This window comes from Mauremys reevesii, linkage group 1, assembly GCF_016161935.1.
Source record: "Mauremys reevesii isolate NIE-2019 linkage group 1, ASM1616193v1, whole genome shotgun sequence".
In the NCBI taxonomy this organism is placed as follows: Eukaryota; Metazoa; Chordata; order Testudines; family Geoemydidae; genus Mauremys; species Mauremys reevesii.
The window spans coordinates 237,551,440-237,572,012 of NC_052623.1; the positions used below are offsets into that span (position 1 = coordinate 237,551,440).

A 20,573-nucleotide genomic window follows, 5' to 3' on the forward strand; every position below is an offset into this window, starting at 1 on the left:
TCAGCTCCAGACTGGAAGATATGCTTTAGTCAACCACAAGTTATTGGTCTCAGTACAGGGACAACTGGCCTGTGATATACAGGAGGTCAGACTAGATGATCTAGTGGTATATTTAGGCCTTAAACTCTGTGCATCTCTGAATTGTACTACAAAATCTCTGCTTTCATTTTTAAAAAATTACATATTTCTAGTGATTAGGAAGATAAACTTGGAAGCATCAAGTGAGTGTTGTCTCACATAAACCTTCAGACAACCTGAAACAATAGTTCTGAAAGGTGTGAACTACCCATTGATTTCAATGGATTGACTTAAATCTAAAGAGGACAACCTAACTGTTCATTCTATTAACTATTTCACCATTGATTAGCACAGATATTTAGCAAATATGCTCATCCCAATCCCAATTGTTTCTCAGACTGGAAAATTTAGTATAAAAATAAATTACACTGGGGATATAGTTCTAATTGTAACATTCATTTCCATATTTAATTTAAAAAAATTCACATTTTTAATTCAAATAAATCTGCTGCAGAATGTCCAGCCCATTGGCTCTGACTGCTGCAAAACCGAGGCACATTGTAACAGAATTTAGGTTCCATTTGCCATAGATTACACTGGGATTTGATTAAGAATTTCCATAGTTTTCTTACGTAATTGAAAGAATTTCTGTGCACATCTATTAAAATTTATATTCAGGTACATGGTCAGCTAAATCACATGGTAGTGTGGCATTGAGTAATAGTATGCAGACAACTCACACACCACATATATAAACTCTGGGGGAAATTATACAATATGTATATGCAAAAAATACCACCTTCCCTTTCTGAATTTTTACATAATATTCTGTAAAGATCATATATGTTTATTTCGAATGTTTCACTACAGATTTGGCAGAGAATAATGTTGTTCACTGAAAGGAGTTGCTTTTTTTTTTCCAGACTGTGGAATCATTCCTGTGTTGGTAAAACGAATACATTGGATTATAAAGAATTTCTGAAGAACCTTGGTATAACTATGGGTATAGTTAAGAAAAATGCAACAGAAAACCAACGCCTAGGTAGGTGCTCACAAGGAGAATGTATAGTGTAGGCTTTGGGAAAGCGAAGTTTTCACTTGGGGCCTGATCTTACTCCTGCTGAAATCAATGGGAGTTGGATCAGGCCCTTACATGGAAACTTTCTGGAATTTTCAAAGAAGCCCAAGACAACTATGTGCCATTTAGGTGATGGTCTATCTTAGAGTGGTTTGAAAAGCTTACCCACAGTGTATCAACATTGCTCATAGGCCAAGGTTTCAAAAAGTGACACCCAAGTGTATGCGTAAAAAGTACAGTCACAGTTGAAACTCATTCGGTGCAATTATGTATTTAGATTGTAAGAGTTCATGTACAAATAGCTATTGGAGTACTGTGCTTAATGTGGTTGTATGTACTATCAAAGGGCTGCACACTCAGTCATGTTTTTTGTGCATCACCTTATGGCCTTCATTTTTAAAAATATGTCCCATAATGTATATCAGAGTCTATGGACTTTTGAATACATTTTAAGAAAAGGATACTGTCAGTATGTTTTTTGTCATTTAAAAATAATAATTATGTTTGCATTAACCCCTTAGAAGCTTGTAACTAAAATCTGTTTCTTTAAAAACCTATTTTTCTACATCATGGGTTTGTTGTTGTAGGGTTACTTGCAAGCGCTGGCCTTTCTGCCAAGTGAGTTTTCATTTCTCTTTGTTTAAAAAAAATTTAATTATACCGGGGGAAAAAGCCAATAAAGAATTACACAGACTTTGCAACCTGAAGAAAAGACCATAAGCTAAATTTTGAGCCTGCCAACTTGAAACATTGCCCCTTTCATTTCTACTATTGAGACTTAATACTTCACAAAGAGTCACAAAAGAACAAATTAACCTTTCACAGTTGTCTAGAAAAGCCTGGCCAACAGTCATACTACTGAACTGATCCACTGCCTGACAAAAAGTCTTCCATTGGGTAGTGGGACTTATTTCTAAACCAACATTAAATGAATAGCCTGATTTTCAAAGGTGCTGAGTACAGTAGTGCTGTTTCCATTGACTTCAGTGGATGCTCAGCACTTCTGAAAATCATACCATTAGAATCTTTTTTATTTAATTGTACTTTTCCCCTCTTCATTCTGAAACAGGGTTGTGTGTACACAGAATGATGTAACGTTTATGAAATATTACAAAATAAGATAGCTTAGGAAATAATTGGTAAAATAGCCACAGCTGCTAGGCACTTGGTTTTTTACATAGTGTGGCCAACTGACATCATAACCAAATCTGTTGCTCCAAAGTCAAATTCCACTCTGCTTTGACCAACAATGAAGTTGTAAAGGTGAACAATTATCTTAGATAAACCCATTCAGCTGGTAAACATAGGGCAGTATTTAGGGTAGAGATCAGAATGGGTGAGCTAGAAAGATAAAAGGAGGAGAAGGGTGGATGTAGTGAGAGGAGAGACATTGAAGATGGTGCACTGGAGTGGTTAATTAAATTGGGCCTGATCCTGAAAGTAGCTGTACACCCTCAACTCCCACTGAAGTCAGTTGAGCATATCAAACACCTTGCAAGAGGCTCTCAATAGAATCAGAATTATTATCACATGTGGTAATTCTGCAAAATGTATCTATATCTGAATTCTGAAAAATGCGTAGTACTCTGCAGAGATTCCTCTGGCCTGTTTAGCGCTTTACTGATATAGGATTCCAATTCACCTCCAAATTGAAATTCTGATGGCCAGTGTCATCAGGCTGTTTGTTCCACAGCTCCTGCTATTATATGATGGTTTTATATATCAACAGGGAACTCGAATGGGCAAACTCACAAAATCCTCCTATTATTAGGGAAGAAGATGGGCCAGTGGATAATGCACAAGTCTGTGAGTCAGGAGACCTGGGTTTTCACCTCCCACTCTGTCATTCACGGACTTTAAGGCCAGAAGGGACCATCATGATCATCAAGTCTGACCTCCTGCATACTGCAGGCCAAGAACCACACCCACCCATTCCTGTAATAGGTCAGTCACCTCTGGCTGAGTTACTGAAGTTCTCAAATCTTGATTTAAAGACCTGACGTTACAGAGAATGCACCATTTACTCTAGTTCAGATCAGCAAGTGATCCGGGCCCCATGCTGCAGAGGAAAGTGAACCACCCCCAGCTACTCTGAGCTGGGGGAAAATTCCTTCCCAACCTCAAATGTGATCATTAGACCCTGGGTGTGTGGACACCTGGGAAAATTCTCTGTAGTAACTCAGAGCCCTCCCCATCTTAGCATCCCATCTCCAGCCATTGGAGATATTTGCTACTAACAGTCACAGATGGGCAATATCCCATTGTAGATAAACTCATCAAACCATCCCCTCCATAAACTTATCAAGCTCAGCCTTGAAACAGGTTGGTTTTTTTTGCCTCCCCTACTCTCCTTGGAAGGCTGTTCCAGGATTTCACTCCTCTAGTGGTTAGAAACCTTTATCTAACTTCAAGCCTAAACTTATTGATGGTCAGTTTGTATCCATTTGTTCTTGTATCCACACTGGTCCTTAACTTAAATAAGTTCCTTCCCTCCCTCGTGTATGTCCTTCTGATGTCTTTATAGACAGCAATCATATCTTCCCTTAGTCTTTGTTTTGTTAGGCTAAAAAGTCAAGCTCCGTAAGTCTCCTCTTGTAAGGTAGCATCTCCATTCCACTGATCTTCCTAGTAGCCCTCCTTTGCACCTGTTCCAGTTTGGATTCATCTTTCTTAAACATGGGAGACCAGAATTGCACACACTGTTACAAATGAGGTCTCATGAGTGCCTCATACAATGATAAAACTTCCCCGTCTCTACTGGAAATACCTCACCTGAGGCATCCTCAGATTGCATTAGTCTTTTTCACTGCTGCATCATGTTGGCAACTCATACATCCTAGCCTTTCTCCTCGTCTGTCGCTTCCAACGGATGTGTCCCCAGCTGATAGCAAAAGTTCTTATTAATTCCTAAGTGCATGACCTTGTACTTTATACTATTAAATTTCATCTGTTTCTATTACTCCAGTTTTCAAGGTCATACAGATTTTCTTGTATGATATTTTGGTCCTCCTCTGTATTGGGAAAACCTCCCAACTTTGTGTCATCTTCATATTTTATTAGCACACTCCCACTTATTGTGCCCAGGTCATTAAGGAAAATGTTAAATAAGCTTGGTCCCAAAACAGATCCCTGAGGAACTCCTCTAGTAACCTCCCTACAGCCTGACAGTTCACCTTTCAGGTATGACCGGTTGTAGTCTCCCCTTTAACCTGTTTCTTAAACACCTCTTTACCACACGACTCACTGGGTGATATTTGACAAAGAACTTAACTTCTGTTTGTCAGGTTCCCCATCTATAATGTGGATAAATATACTTACCCTCTTTGTAAAGTGCTTTGAGACTCAAGGCCTTGTCTACATACAGATGATGTAAAAACTGATTTAGCTAAGCCACTTTTAAAAGGTTTTAAAAAAATTTAGTTAAGCCTTGTGGTTCAAAACTGGTTTATATCACCTACCTCACAAGAAAAACTGATATTGCACCCACTAGGCCCTTCCCTTCAGGGCCTGCAGCCTGGCAGGCTACGGGCTCGCGCTCCCTACCCTCCCGGAGCCTGGCCAGCACTGTGCTGTCCGCAGTGCTAGTCTCCACCCTTGGAGACTGACCTTCACCTCTCAAAGGCCAGGGACAGACTGACTGCTCTCTACTCTGGGCAGCCTTCTTATAGGGCTGAGCCTGGCCCTGATTGGCTCCCTCCAATCTGGGCCCTGATTGGCTACCAATAAGCCCTTCTTTAATTGGCTCCTTGCCTGTGCAGGAGCCCTGGCCTGCCACAGCCTACACTCACAGGAAATGGGGCAGTCCGCCCCACTACAGGCCCACATAGATATTTGCACCAGTTTAATTAAATCGATTTAAAAACATGCCCTTGGTTAATCAGGTGCGACTTTGTGAGTTGACTAGGCCTACTGATGAAAAGCATTACACAAGTATTAACAGTTGTCACTTTTATTTATGGCCAGATTCTGATACTTTTGCTCATGTTGAATAGCACCTTACTTCATGTCCTATTGAAATGGAGTACTCCAGGAGTAAGATGCTACTCAGTGTGAGAAGGGGTGTCAGAATCTGGGCCATGTCTAGCACAGTGATCACACTTGGTACTATACAATGATGAAAATATGCCAGACATATAGCAGAGCTCTTGCCTTGAAGAATTTACATTCTAAAAGTACAGTGTGGATAATATAGCACACAATACAGTTCAGAGAAAGCACAAAGTGGGATGGTGATTGTTCTAGCTCGAATGCTTCACAGGAGAATTTTTTGATGGGGAGAGCACTTGGCATATATTAACTAAAGGCTCTTTCAAGGGCTGTGGGCAGTATGAAAGAGCACAAATGTAGGGATATGTGAAAGAAACAAAGGGAGCAGTCAAGAGAAACCAGTGTCTTTCAAAGTTAGCAGGCATGTTTGCTGTCCGAGATCTGTGGGTGGGTTGTCATCCATATGCTGAAAATGTGTTTTCAAGGGCCTAATTGCTCTGTAACAATATTGGTAAAGAGATAAAACTATCAGAATACTCTGTGATATTACATGCAAATAAGAGTATTTGTTAAGATTGTAAGCTACATGAATTAATTCTCCTAAAGAAAAGTGAAGATAAAAAGCACTATTATAAATGCTAGCTTTGTGCCTATTATTCTTCCCTAGAAATCCAGTCTGAGAAATATAAATCAGTCGTATTTTGAGCTTATCTTAATATTTTACATGAAGACTTCTCTAATGATTTAACAAGAAATGGTCTTCAAAAAGAAATCCAGTTACTTTTATTTCTTTGAAGATGCCAATAGCAGTGACTTTGCTAAAATGAAGTTTTCCTTACCAGCACTGAACTGGGAGGAGACACAGGACAAGATGCCAAAACAGAATAAGCTGTCACTACAGACTTCACCAGCTGAGGGTAGTTTGATAGAATGCACACTAGATGACATTGAGATGGCTTTTAGGAAAAAGGTAAGAGAGTCCTTAATGTGTCTGAATACTCTGAAATATGGAGGGGTTGAGCCAGGCGTTACACAGAAAGGAGATTATACAGAAAGTTTTGGTGTTCAACATACAACTTAATAATAATTGTGTTGTTTTTTTTAAAAAGCCCTTAATTGAAATGGCAGTTTTGTTTTTCATGGCACTTTCTAAAGGTTCATATCTTGTTTGCCAGGTTCATAGCTTTAAAAAATGTATATAAATACCTAGGAAAGCACCACTTTTCTAGACGAAAACAAAATAAAAATATTGAAACTGGATGGGTCAGGCAAATCATACGTGAATCTATCACTTCTCACTGCTAGATCACTTGCCTGAATCCCAACCCAGCTCAGTAATGATTAAAAGTTGTCATCATTTGGCAATTATTTCATGACCTACATGAAATAAGCTAGTGGACTAAGTGCAGTCCCTAGTTCAATATGTGTGAAGCTCATAAATGGCATCCAGGCTGGAAGTTTGAACACAGAGGTTAAGGGTCAAATGGGCATGGAGAAGGAATTAACTCCTTATGCCTTGAGGGGATACTTCCAGAGCATGGTAGAGGGACAACATGGGGGATCTTGCACTGCCACTTCCATACATATGTTCCACCTATTTTGTGGATAGAGGAATATAATCCAAATCTCCTGAGAGTCAGTTCTGTCCTTTAACCTCAAGAACCTCTCTCCACTCTCAGAAGCCTATAGTGAAAGTAAGGGGACGGGACTATGGACCAGAGTTAGTGTTTTAGTACAAATCCAGCTATACAAGCCTATAACTAATTCTTCAGCCTTGAAGTGATTGGAGAGTTCTAGCAGGCTGGAGGCCAAAAGGCACTAAGGCTGCAGAGACATCACCTGACCTTCTTTCTGCTTTAGTTCTTGATTCTGAAGTCAGGGTAGGTCCTCCTGAGCCACACAGATTGATGCCTGGGTTGGTGACTGGGTACATCTCATCACCCTGTAAACCCTATCAGCCCATGATATTTATTTTGGACTTCCTGAGGTCTCTCCATACATTATCTCTGCCCTGTGATGTCTGCAGTTTTCATTTAGCAGTAAACAGGTTAGATAAAGGTAGGGTAAAGCACCAAAAAGAGTGATGGAAAGCCCAAGGAATGTTTGTTCTATTCAACAAACAGTACTGACTGAACTTTTGGTGAATAAAACCAATCTTCCTGCTGTTTTGTTATCCTTACTGAAATTTGCAGTAAGTCCCATAAGCACAACCACACTCCCCTAGTTTCTTTGCAACAGCCCATGAACTAAAAGAATAACCAAAGAAATGTGCAATATGTTTATGTAACAGATATATTAACCATTCTGTTTCTTATAACATTTTTTCTAGCATTCATTATGATCCATTTTAATAAAGAGGAGCTTGGTACTGAGTTACACTAGGGATGTCTTTAAAAGTATATTAAGACAGATGTATCAAGCAGGCAGATCCACCAATATTTTTAGCCCTGAATTTTGAGGTAGAGTTAGTATATGTGCTATCTTTCTGTGAGAAACTTGTCTGCCTTGTCACCTGAGTCTCTGTGATTGGGAAATACTGTTTTGTAGTGAGCCTATTAATTAAACATCTGACAGTCAGCGCTTGCCATGGTAACCTATTTGATCAGTTTACAGAGAAGAACATTTGAAAAGGTCTTGTAAAAAATACATTATTGTTTTAAAAACTTCATGAGCTTGATTTTTCTGAACAAAACACTGTAAATTGTATTCATTTCAGCTGCACTCAGCCTATCAGGACATTGAAAAAGCCTTCAGAGCATTTGATGTCAGTCAGAGTGGATTTGTGTCTTTGGATTACTTAAAGTCAGTCATAAATGGCTTTATATTTCCATTACCAAATGGAACTTTTCAAGAGCTAATGAGTAGGTAAGAGTCATATTGTTTTCTTTAGAGACATTTTTTAGCATTGCAACCTCATAACTTGATTATTGCTTTTTGTGACTTCCTTTGTTAATTTGCCTCATTTGTGCCTGTGTTGCAGCGTGTATGGAACGGTATGTAAAATCTGATAGAACTAGCTAGATCAGGGGTACTCAAACTGGGGGTTGGGACCCCTCAGGAAGTTGCGAGGTTATTACATGAGGGGGTCATGAGCTGTCAGCCTCCACCCAAGCCCCGCTTTGCCTCCAGCATTTATAATGGTGTTAAATATATAAAAAAGAGTTTTTAATTTATAAGGGGGGTCGCACTCAGAGGCTTGCTGTGTGTAAGGGGTCACCAGTACAAAAGTTTGAGAGCCACTGCACCAGAGAACAAACCATGTTTGCAGCAGTAAGGTAGGCAGGCACAATAGAGTGACAGCCTTCACTCAGAATTGCCTTACTTCTATTTGTTTGTCATTTTATATGTAGTTTCCTAGTGGGAAGGGTACTCACTTTCATTCAGGTAAATACTGGTACTTTAAGAGGAATTTACTGTATAAAAATAATCAGAGCTGAAAAATAACTCAAGTTTAATCCTGGGCATGTTCAGAACCTAATACTCAAATTTCAATATTTGTTTTTTTCCAAAATGCCTTTTAGGTTCAGATAATTATTACTAATTATTATTATTACTTTTATTAATTATTTCATTGTTAGACATTAACTATGTGGTCAGCATTATATAAGAAAACAATTGAAGACAGTCTCTGCCCTGAAGAGCATACATTTTACTTATAGGTTTTAGTCAAATTTAGGACAACCACTGTGGATTGAGGGCAGTATGATAGTACCTTGACACCAATGGCAGTTACCTGTGTTGACTGAGAGGCTGGTGGCTGCTGGTTCCTGAAAAAGATTTTAATCTTGGCTGGGCTACATCTTGGCAAAAGGCATTTGAAACTTACTTTTAAATGTAAAAAAATGTGCTACTTACTTTATCCCAGAAACAAGGAATGGGGTGAATTACTGGAAGAGCAACTCGACCAGTATTACCACTTTATTACCATGTTTGTGTGCTTCAAGCTTGCACTTTTTAAATGTACTTCTGTTTAAAGGGTTAAATGAAAGTATGAAGTACAGCATACCTTCAATGGAACTTACTAATGCTAACCACTTTGACTTTGTAGTGGTCATCAGTAATCACTATAGGATTAACTATAGGAACACTGGGGAGCTAGATGATGTAGTGATGTCACTTCTGGACAACTGAATTTAAATAAAATTAAGACAAAACTCTTCTGAATTTGGGTGGCGGGAGGGCATTGCAAAACTAGAACCTGAACTGGACTGAGAGAAGGGCAAATCAGGCCAGCTCCTAGATTAAAACCCAGGTACTAGTTCAGGTTAACCAGAGACTGCAGCATTATGGCCAGAATTCAGATACTGTGGTGATAAGCATGATATAGATCGATAGAAAAGGATTTTTGGGACTCAGCCTGCCCTCAGGGACCTGAGTTAGGTTAAATTCTAATTTCTTTGGACCTGATTTGTGTTCAAATGGAGCTAGCCAACTCCCCAAACCCACGTTTCCCATTTAAAGCCAGAATATGGACATTCTTCAGTATTTTGGTTCAATTTGGACCCACACTTATACACAGAGACCAAAACCCGCAAGAGGAAATTAGTCAGAAGATAGCCTATATTCACAGGCAGCAGTGCTAAGAGCATATGGAAAATCAAAGAGGAAGGGGAGAACAACTTAACTTTTTAACTAGCTCTTTAACAAAAACAGAGATTGCTTGAGTCTTAAATAGTGGTGCAAGGCACACAAGTCAGTTCTTACTGAGAATGTGAGCAAAGCAGGAACCGGATCATGTGTTACTATTTAAAGATTCCATAACATAGTTTATATAATTAAATTCATTTGTGTGAAAGTACCGTATTTTCCGGCGTATAAGGCGACGGGGCGTATAAGACGACCCCCTAATTTTACAGTTAAAATATAGGTTTTGGCCTATATTCGCCCTATAAGATGACCCCCCCTTCCGAGGGGAGCCCAAAATCCCAGCCGGCCGGGAGTCAGAGGAGCCCAGAGCCTTTTAAATCCCAGGCGCGGGATCAGAGGGCTCTGGGCTGCCTCTGCGGGGAGCCCAGAGCCTTTAAATCCCAGCCGCGGGAGCCCAGAGCCTTTAAATCCCAGCAGTCAGAGGGCTCTGGGCTCAGAGCTCTGGGCTGCCCGCGCGCGCGGAGCCCAGAGCCTTTAAATCCCAGCCGTGGCGGGAGTCAGAGGGCTCTGGGCTGCCAAATCCCAGCCGCTGCAGGAATCAGAGGGCTCTGGGCTGGGAGCCCAGAGCCTTTAAATCCCAGCCGCCCGCTGTTTATACGATTTTTGGGGGTTGTTTTTTAATATAGAAAGTCGTCTTATACGCCGGAATATACTGTAAGATCATCCCTGAAAATAATCCATTGGATTTTTTTCTTGTATGCACTAGTTAACTTTAAAGGCCTCATCGCAGATATACATTTTATAGCAGCAGATCCTGTATGAGAGTATCATCTGCAGTAACTATATTGCTTTGTGCATTCAGCAGATAAATCTGATTTGCTTCTAGTCATTCACAATGTGATATAACAATGATCAACTATTACTTTGTCAAAAAATATTGCTATTATAGTTTCTTCAGTTCATGTCACTCGCTAGTATTAAATCTTAAAGTAAATCTTGCTCTTAAACACAAGCACATAATGGAAAGATTTCTACATGCATTTTTCCATTGGAGTTTTCTCTAGACATTGACAAAATATAGTGTCACTTTAATTATGCTATAAACAGAAATATTCCAACCTACATATACCATATCTTTCAGGTGATATTTCTCAGATAAGGTAATTCAAAAGATGCACCAGTGTGAAAACAACCACAGAGCTTTCTCATAGTTATGTTGCTGTAGTAATGTATATATGGCTTCATGTAGGCTGATAATGAATATAACAATAACTAATAGAGAATGGTGTATGATGTAAAGATTAAAATGATATTTAAATATTGTTGTAATAGGGTTCACTCACTACTGGGACAACTTGTGACTGGATCTGGGGATCAGCTCTTGCCTGGTCTGGTCTCCCTTTCTATTGGTTTCTCACTTCATGAGCTTTCTCTCTTTCTGGGACTTGGGGTGCTCCCTCTTCATGACCTGGCCAGATGACTAAGTCACTATTTAGGCTTCCCCTTCCGAGGGTCAAAGTCCCACTAGACAAGCTATCCATGTGCCCTGCCAGGCAGTTTTCTGGTCTAAGTCCAGATCCAGGGCCACTTTCCCAGTGGCTGGCAGAGTAACCTAGGCCCACCCATTACTCCAGGTTCCAGCTGAGGGACCCTATGCATAGCAACCATGGTCTAGTCAATCTCAGACCCTGTTGCTATTTCCCTGGGTTTCTTCCTACCTCACTTTTCTATCTCCTGTCTCATTTCTGAATTTGCCAACTTGAGCTTCCTTTCCTCCCAGTGGCTACTCCACCACACTTGGTTTCTTGCCTGACTCTGTAGTTCAGGGCAGGATCCCAGGGCTTGCTTTCCTTCTAGAACTTCTCCTGGTCCCGGGCCAATTCCCTTTCTCTCTAGACAGTGACCCCAGAGCTCATCCCTCACCTGCCTCTCGCTCTCAAGAGGGATAGCTCAGTGGTTTGAGCATTGGCCTGCTAAACCCAGGGTTGTGAGTTTAATCTTTGAGGGGGCCACTTGGGGATCTGGGGCAAAAATTGGTCCTGCTAGTGAAGGCAGGGGGCTGGACTTGATGACCTTTCAAGGTCCCTTCCAGTTCTAGGAGATTGGTATATCTCCAATTATTACCTCAACTTCCTGGCTTTGTACAAGTCCAGCTTGTCCCTGCCTAGCTGAGCTTCATCTTCAGTTAGACTTTATCTGTCCCTGGCTCTCCTCCAGGTGAAGCATATAAATTTAATTGCCCCTTTTTAATCTGCTCAGGATTTGTGTGGGGTGGATGCCCCATCACAATTGCCCACATTAGATGGGGCAGGGAACTATTTATAGATAACACATGACAGTGTTTTATGATTGTTCTAGATATCTGCATGTTTTAAACCTCAGGAGTGAAATCCTGGGTCCACTGATGTCAATGGTGTTTTTGTCATTGACTTTAATGGGGCTAGAATTTCACCCCTGAACAATAAAAGGACCCTGTTACCTAAGAACTCATCTCTCACAATATGTGCCCTTACAGCAAGATCAAATATATTGTAGACACACCATTCATATTTACTTAATTTCAAAGGATATCACTCGTGTTAGTCCCAAATTCCCTACATTTCACACAAATTCGGTGTCCCATCATTTTTACTTTTGAAACTCCTTTGCATCAGAAATAAAAATGAATAGAACAAAGATTACAGGAAGAGCTATTTATGCTGAACAAAGGAATCCCACCACATTTTAATTTTCCTGCATGAATAATATTTTTTTGTCCTATGTTTATTTTGGGTCTTTGCCACACTTGTCCCTTGACAGGTGGAGACGTATGAGTGAAGGATACTCTTGTTGTCTGTTCCAAAGACCAAACGTTCCATGACCAGAATGAGCACTTTCCCAGTGTGGGGCCTTCTCTTATGCAACTCACTCCTCTGGTGAGATGCCAGACCTCAATTTGGCAGCCTTCACTCAGGTCATGATGGAAACCATGCTTACTTGGTCAGGCTTTCAGTGAACTTAATATCTGTTTGAAAGAGTGAGGGCAATTTGGTTGCAGATATTTCCTGGTCCTGACAACAGTGTTTGTAGTTTTAAACTACCCTTTTTGGTTAGCTTGGTGTCTGATTTCCAGGATTTAATATTTTTGTAAAGATTCCAGATGCTAGGCAATGGTGCTTAAAAATTCTTAAACACTCTTAAATATATGGCATTTTGTAATGGATGACTAACAGACAATAAATCATCTGGTTTTACCCAATACTCATGCTATTACAATCTTCATCAAACAGTGTCCCCCTTTTTATAATGTTTATATTCTAGGTATTTAAAAGAGGACATAATGGAAGATGAATTTCTCAAAGTCCAAAATTAGTTTAATATATAAGGCCCACTGGATAGAACACTATACTGAGACTCTGGAGACCTGGGTTCTGTTCCTAGCTCTGTCACTGGCCTGCTGGGTGACCTTGGGCAAGTCACTTTACCGCTTTGTGCTTCAGTTTCCCATCTGTAAGATAAACTTCTTCTTCTTCTTCAAGTCGTGTCCCTATGGGTGATGCACTGTAGCTGTGCTAGCATCCCTGCGCTGCTGATCGGATCAGTGTCCTTTAGGCCCGCACATGCACTGTCTCTACTTGTGCTGCACCACAAAGCTATTCAACGTGCAGGGGTTAACCCACCTCAGTTTCTTCTCAGCTGCCCCTGGCTAGAGACAGCTATTCACAGTTCGTTAGGCCCATTACCTTTCATTTTGCATTTCTATAGTTAGCCTCCTAGTACTTAGTTGTAGTTTGAGTTGTAGTTTTTTTTCTCTTTTCTTATCTTTTCTCCCTAAAAAAACAGAGAGACTTTATTTTTTTCCTGTTTTTTTCCCTCCTTGGGGGACTCTTCCCCCAACAGGTTATGCCCACTTCACCAGGCTTCAAGAAGTGCCTCTCTTGCAAAGAGGTGATCCCCGTTGCAGACAAGCACTTCCAGTGCACACGCTGCCTCGGGGAAGGGCACATTCAACAGAAGTGTGGTCTTTGCCAGCAACTCCGGCCCAGGTCCCGTAAGGATAGAGAGCTCAGGCAGAAGGTCATCTTCATGGAGGCAGCTCTCCAACCCTCTCTGGATCCGTGCCACAAGTCACTTGGCAGACCCAAGTCTTCCCCACAGCTCTCAACATCCAAAGACTCTGGGTTGAAGAAACAAGCTACTGACCCCTCTCATAGTAAATCGTCGTAAAAGGTAGTGGGAACGCCCCACAGTGAGCCCCAAGATAGCTGCTAACGATCTCCGGCATGCATGGTGTCCTTGGTACCATTAGCACCAAGAGAGTCGCAGCCCAGGTATCATTGACAAGTCTACATAGCCAATGGGCATGGGCACCAAGTCAATGGCACCGAGGGACAAAGACAGGAGGAAGCACTCTGCTGAGAAGGTGTGACGTTATTGATATAAATGGGGACCATATAGAACATGGGTTGCAACCAAGGTCCTGTAGTGGCACCAAATCCTAAGTAAAGGGGGTCATATAAGGTGTCTAAGACCAGGTTCCGGGTTGCTGGTTATAATTATGCTGTCTGTATGTCTGTATCATTTTTAGTTGAAGTTATGAATGTTGGCTCTATGCTGTCAGTATTTCAAGTTTGTGCTGTGCTTCTGGGGGAAGCCTCCCAGACAAGCTGGTGTTAGCTCTGCCTAGCCTGTTTGATGGCCCATTAAAGGGCCATCGGCTACACAATTGACCCTTGGAGAGAAGGCAGACACGCCTTGTGACTCAGCAAAGTATGCAGGGACTGGCTCATGTGACTCCAGGCTCCATTTTGCTGTAAAATTCCACAGTGAAGACAAAGGGATTCTTACACCTGGAAAAGTCTATATAAGCCTAATGCCTCATCTCCATCTTGTCTTCAATCCTGCTTCTGACCTCTGGAGGGACTTTGCCACAAACTGAAGCTCTACACCAGGGACTGAGGACCCATCCCGGTGGGGGATGTATTCCAGAGACTTAATCTAAACCTGCAGTTTACTCCAGCACTGCTGCAAGCCTGAACTAAGAACTTTGCCATTACTGTATGTAATTGATTGCATTTAACCAATTCTACCTCTCATCTCTACCTTTTTCCCTTTGTAAATAAACCTTTAGATTTTAGATTCTAAAGGATTGGCAACAGCGTGATTTGTGGGTAAGATCTGATGTGTATATTGACCTGGGTCTGGGGCTTGGTCCTTTGGGATTGAGAGAACCTTTTTCTTTTATTGGGGTGTTGGTTTTCATAACCATTTATCCCCAGGACGAGTGCACTGGTGGTGATACTGGGAGACTGGAGTGTCTAAGGAAATTGCTTGTGTGACTTGTGGTAAGCCAGTGGGGTGAGACCAAAGTCCTTTTTGTCTGGCTGGTTTGGTTTGCCTTAGAGGTGGAAAAACCCCAGCCTAGGGCTGTAACTGCCCTGTTTGAGCAATTGGTCCTGATTTGGCACTCTCAGTTGGGTCCCGCCAGAATCGCTCCGTCACAGAAGGCCTTACTGGTATGTAGTGCTCCATCAGTACCAACATCAACACCTCATCCAACACCAAAACAACCGGTACGGGCAAGATCCCCACCCCCCCCTCCCCCCCGGTACTGCCAGTGGCACTGAATTGGTTGGTACTGCTGGAATTCTGGCACTCAAGAGACCTCCATGTACCTGATGCACTGGAGGCATCTCCTTTTGGTACTGGGACCGCCTCACTGAGTCTTTGCCCTGCATGGGAGTCTTCCCTGCTGCCTTACCACACTCCCCTGCTCTCTAGTGAGGGCTTGGATAGCAAACTGGAGGATGTGGCATCACAGTACTCCTCCCAAGCTCCCGATATCAACAGGGCCCCCAAGCATACCTTCAGATGGCCCCACCATCGCCATCTTGATATGGCCACCCCTGGGCACCACTATGCCACCATAGTGAGATCTCGCATGAACCGGGAGCTGAAGTTAAAACTTCTCCTGATGGAGGGTGTGCTTTGGTCACCAACTGATTCTGGTGCTGAAGCTTCTCAAGGACACATATTGTCCCTGGAGCCTTCAGCCTCCAAAGGGATAGACTTGCAAAAAAGCTCAGCACATTCCCCCTGCAGAGACTTGAAAAAAAGGGCTTCAAACCCGCAAACAGAGTCCTTGGCCTGCCAGAGGGGTTCCCCAGCATGCTCAGCCACGTTGGTACCAACAGCACCAGCGCTTCAAAGCATGGTACCCAGAAACAGCAGGGACTCTCTAGAATCCCCACTACTCAGTAGTGAGGCCCCAGTAGCATGCACGTCTCAACATCTAGAATCACCAGTGGCACCGGAACACTTGCCACCAGCACCCCGGTCAGCATCACCCTTATCCAGTGAGGAGTCTGACGGTGACCAGGATGATGTTATTTCCCTGGCCTCTCACTGTGGTCCACCATCACAATATCAGGACTTCCCCAACTACTCTCTTATGCCACCCTTCAATCCTGGTATGGTCCTCCCTGGGCACCCCCCAACCCAGGCATTCCCCCCGCACCCCCAGTGGCCATATTGGAATCCTTGGGCAATGTACAGACCCCATGCTTCTCGAGCATCCAGTGTCTCTCATAGAGAGTCCACTAGATCTTTTTCCTACAACTTCAGTGTCCAGAACCCCAGAACCAGAGGAGAAAACTTTTGAGGGACAGGAGGAAAGGCTCAAAATGGAGGCTAGCCCCCAGCAAACATTTCTTCGTCATCACTAGATGAGGCTATGATGCCCCCTCCTCTATCACTAGCTGATGATTTTAGATTCTTTCAAGACCTTTCTAAGATGATAGTGGATGAGCTCAAATGGCTGAATGGACACTGCTACCTACAATCTCCAATTAGAGGTGCAGGGGCGCAGATAGACCTACAATAGAGCACCCTTAGGGTAACACATCTCAAAGATGATTAACTTCCTCTTACCTTCTTTGTAAAGCACTTTGAGATCTATGGATGAAAAGTGCTATATAAGAACTATTTCCTACTAGTCATAGAATTGCTTTGGAATCACAAAATCCTGAAATCTTGACTCAGGTTTTACTCCCAGTGAATTCAATGAGTGTTTTGCGTATGTAAGATTTCTGGATTTGACCCATGAAAATTAAGGATGGAAAAGACACGTGTTGTCAGGCAGAGCCCAGTACTGAGAAGTGCTGAGCATGTGCAGTTCCCATTGAGGTGTGTGGGAGTTCCAGGTGCTAAGTATGTCTTGGATCTTACTCATCCCCACCCATGATAAAACCCATGGGAGGAGGCTTTGTGGGAGACAATCTCAGTGACGATTGTTTTGCAAGGATTCTACTACATCATCTAATTGGAGTGGAAATTCTCTATCCTGTGGAAAAGGCAGCCTGCCGTCAAACTGTGTGGATCCTCAGGGATCTGTGATGATGCCCTGTGCTGCTGTATCAGCTCTAGCCCCTAGTGCTCTCCCCAGCTCCCTGGCACCATGGCAGTTGCCCTCTGAGGTGCTGTTGAGGTAGCTGAAGAAGGGGACACACATGGAAAGGGCCTCTGTGAGGATCTCAGGAACAATAATGCAGACCAAGATCCATCTGTTTGCTTGTTTCCAATGCAGAATTGTTCCCTACCATGTACTTTTGAGTGATTTATAGAACCACAGAAATTTGACATGGGAAAGATCTCAGTCAGAGGTTGAAAATACCAGTTGTCTGGGTCTTAATTTTAAAGATAATCTGTTATTTCATATCTGATTATTGTTTCAGACAAATATTATGATTATGAAGCTATTTCCCCCAGTTTTTTTAATAAACTTTCCCTCAAGCCAGTGAACTGTGGTGTGTATGTCACACCTGTAAGTGGGTTACTTTTGAAAAAAGTCAGCTTTAAGAAAACTGTTCTACCCTCAGGTTTTGATCAGGCAATGAACGATTGTTCTGATGGTGTAATTCTTCCAACTTGGAATTTCATTGGCTGAGCTTGATAAACGTAATGAACTTCTGAGGATGGAGTTTTTTGTGGGAGCTCCACAAAAGTCTTTCCACCATTTGTTGTCTTGTTAACCGCTTATTACATTTTGTTGTTGTTTAAACCTCACCTTGGTAGTCATGATTTAAACACAGCATAACACCATTCTAACAGGCTTCAGGAATAGATATTTAAAACTTTGTTGAAATAAGTAAGGCAGTTGGTAACGGTGCTTAAAAGACACCATCTAATTTAGTAACGTGTTTTGCCACACTTACTTAGGGCTTCATCCTGCACCATTGAAGTTAGCTGGAAGCTATGCCACTGACTTCAAGGGGAGCAAAATCAAGCCCTCGTTGATTTCAAAGGGATTATTCACAGAGTAAAATACTACTCAACATGAGTGAAGTTGACAGACTCTGGCCATTAATGCCTTATAAATGCATTCTAACACTTCTAAATTTAAGGGTTTTCAGCTTGGATAAAACCAGAACCATCTGATCAAGTCTAGTTCTGATCAGGTCTAGTTGTTTCTTCAGTTAGACTGATGGAACTCAGAAGAGTATTTGGCCCAACTTGTTTTATTGTTGAAATTTGCTACATACTTTTTGTAAAATTTTAGGCTATGTAAACTCAGACTAGATTGCATAAATTTCTGTCACAAGCCAAAATTCTCTCTGGAAAATGTAGTTATAGCAGTATTTACAAAAGGAAGTCTTTTAAAACAGTTCTTACATCTTTGTTTGACCAGATTTGGATTTAAAGCCACAGGTAAAATTGCCTGGCATCAATTTTTAGAGAAATTTCAGGATCCTGTGACATATGAAAATGGACAGACACTTCCTATAAGAAAAAACCACAGGTAAGTAGGAAATTACATTTTTTTTGTTCAAGGTGTACTTGAACTTGATGGAAAATTATATCTACTGAAATAATTGTTGATTTAATGTACTTCAAGTAATCTTTTGGGGATATTCCTATTATCCATATAAATGTCTAAGCATATTTTTGAGTCCTACCAAGCTTTTGGCCTTAATGAGTTTACATCTTCTCCCTACTCGGAAGAGGATGAGAGATGAGAACATTGTGTCAACCATGTTTTCCTATTGTAGAGTAAACCCAATCAGAGGAATGGATGAAGCTTTCTCAAGTAACAGTGTCCTTCTAAAGCTGCGCAGACACATCCAAAATGCATATCCATCACTGAAGCAGGCATTTCTCATGATTGATACAGTAAGAGACCTTATTTTAACTCTTATAATGCTGAGATTCTGTGGATGACTTAACACATTCACAGACTGATGGAGCTTTTAACCTCTCAAGCTACCTTTTTGACAAGTACCCAGCAACCTTTCAGATCCCAACGCTCCTGCCAAGCGAGTCTTTCCCTTCATCTGGTTTCCTAACCCTCTCCCAAACATCCTATACCTTCCTCCAATGAATTACTTGCTTTCAGGTGTTGCTGCCTTCCCTTGCCTTCTGTCTTCCACCCTAATAAAAAAAACCACGGCCACTTACACTCATAGCAAGTGCTGGAGCAAATGTGCTTCACCAAGACTCAAGCCCTGATCCAACTGCCACTTCCCTCTTGCTACCCTCTTGTCATAAATCTAACTTTGCCTCTCCCTCAGCTCCTAACAATCCATCCTCACAATATGCCAGGCAGCGCAGCTTTGAAAGCGTGCCAAAGGAGGTACAGAAATTCCTCATTTAACGTTGTCCCACTTAACGTTGTTTCAATGTTATGTCCCTGCTCAATTAGGGAACATGCTTGTTTAAAGTTGTGCAATGCTCCCTTATAACGTCGTTTGGTTGCCTGCTTGTAAGATTCTGTGGAAGAGCAGCGACTTTACAAGGGAGCATTGCACAAGTTCCGCTTCTCTGCCTCCTCCCCTCCTTCCCAGCGCTTCCCCCACCGCCAAAAGCTGTTTGGCAGGGCTTAGGACTTTCGGGGGGGGGGAGGAGGAGGAGCAGGGAAGTACCGCGTCTCCACTCCTCCCCCTCCCTCCCAGAAAATCATAAGCGCCGCTAAACAGCTGTTTGGCGGCACTTAGGACTTTCTGGAAGGGAGGGGAAAGAGTGGAGATGCAGGGCCTCCCTGCTCCTCCCCCTCCCTCTCAGCACTTTGCACTTAGGACTTTTTGGGAGGGAGGGGCAGGAGTGGGAAAGCGCTGTGTCTCTGCTCCTCCCTCTCCCTCCCAGAAAGTCATAAGCGCCGCCAAACAGCTGTTTGGCAGCACTTAGGACTTTGGGGGGGAGGGAGGGATGTGGCGTGCTCTGGAGAGGAGGTGGAGCGGGGACGGGAAGAGGCGGGCCTGGAGTGGAGCGGGGACAGGAAGAGGCGGGCCTGGAGCATTCCCGGCAAAATTTGAGTCTGTTCTCTGGGGAAGTTGCCGCTGCTGCTGCAAAGATGTTTCCTAGCATCCTTGCCTGCAGCGGGCTGTGCCTGTGTGGGGTAAGCCAGGGGCACTTCCCAACCACAGTACAGTACTGTACAGTATACAGTATAATGCCTTGTCTGCCCCCCACAAAAATTCCTTGGAACCTAACCCCCGCATTTACATTAAATCTTATGGGACAATTAGATTCATTTAACACTGTTTCACTTAAAGTTGCATTTTTCAGGAACATAACTACAACGTTAAGTGAGGAGTTACTGTATGCTATGCCAGATACAAGGGCATGTTCCCACCAGAGAAGGAGGAAACTAGGAGGCAGATTGTGGATGAGTCACAATCTGCTTTCTAGACTGCTCCTGGGGGCAACACAACAACATGCTGCCTCATACACAGGGCTCATGGCAAAGCCCGATCTTGTATGTATGGCCTGCATTTTTTCTTCCTACATGCAGGACTTTACATTTGGCTGTATTGAAACACACATTGTTTGTTTGCGCTTAGTTTACCAAGTGATTCAGATCTCTCTGTATCAGTAATTTACCACTCCCCAATTTTTGTGTCATCTACAAACTTATCAGGGATGATTTTGT

General features: G+C 42.4%; 1 protein-coding gene across 11 annotated transcripts in view; it reads left to right on the forward strand.

Annotated features, from left to right (window-relative positions):
- The window catches only part of EFCAB6 (EF-hand calcium binding domain 6), a 171,592-nt gene that overhangs the window by 54,484 nt on the left and 96,535 nt on the right, over nt 1–20,573 (forward strand). For all 11 annotated transcript variants that reach the window (XM_039512058.1, XM_039512059.1, XM_039512061.1 and 8 more), the window contains 5 exons: nt 942–1,060; nt 5,926–6,053; nt 7,800–7,948; nt 18,336–18,446; nt 18,697–18,817. In XM_039512058.1, coding sequence (XP_039367992.1) covers nt 942–1,060; nt 5,926–6,053; nt 7,800–7,948; nt 18,336–18,446; nt 18,697–18,817 — 628 coding nt within the window. The remainder of the gene's footprint in view (nt 1–941; nt 1,061–5,925; nt 6,054–7,799; nt 7,949–18,335; nt 18,447–18,696; nt 18,818–20,573) is intronic.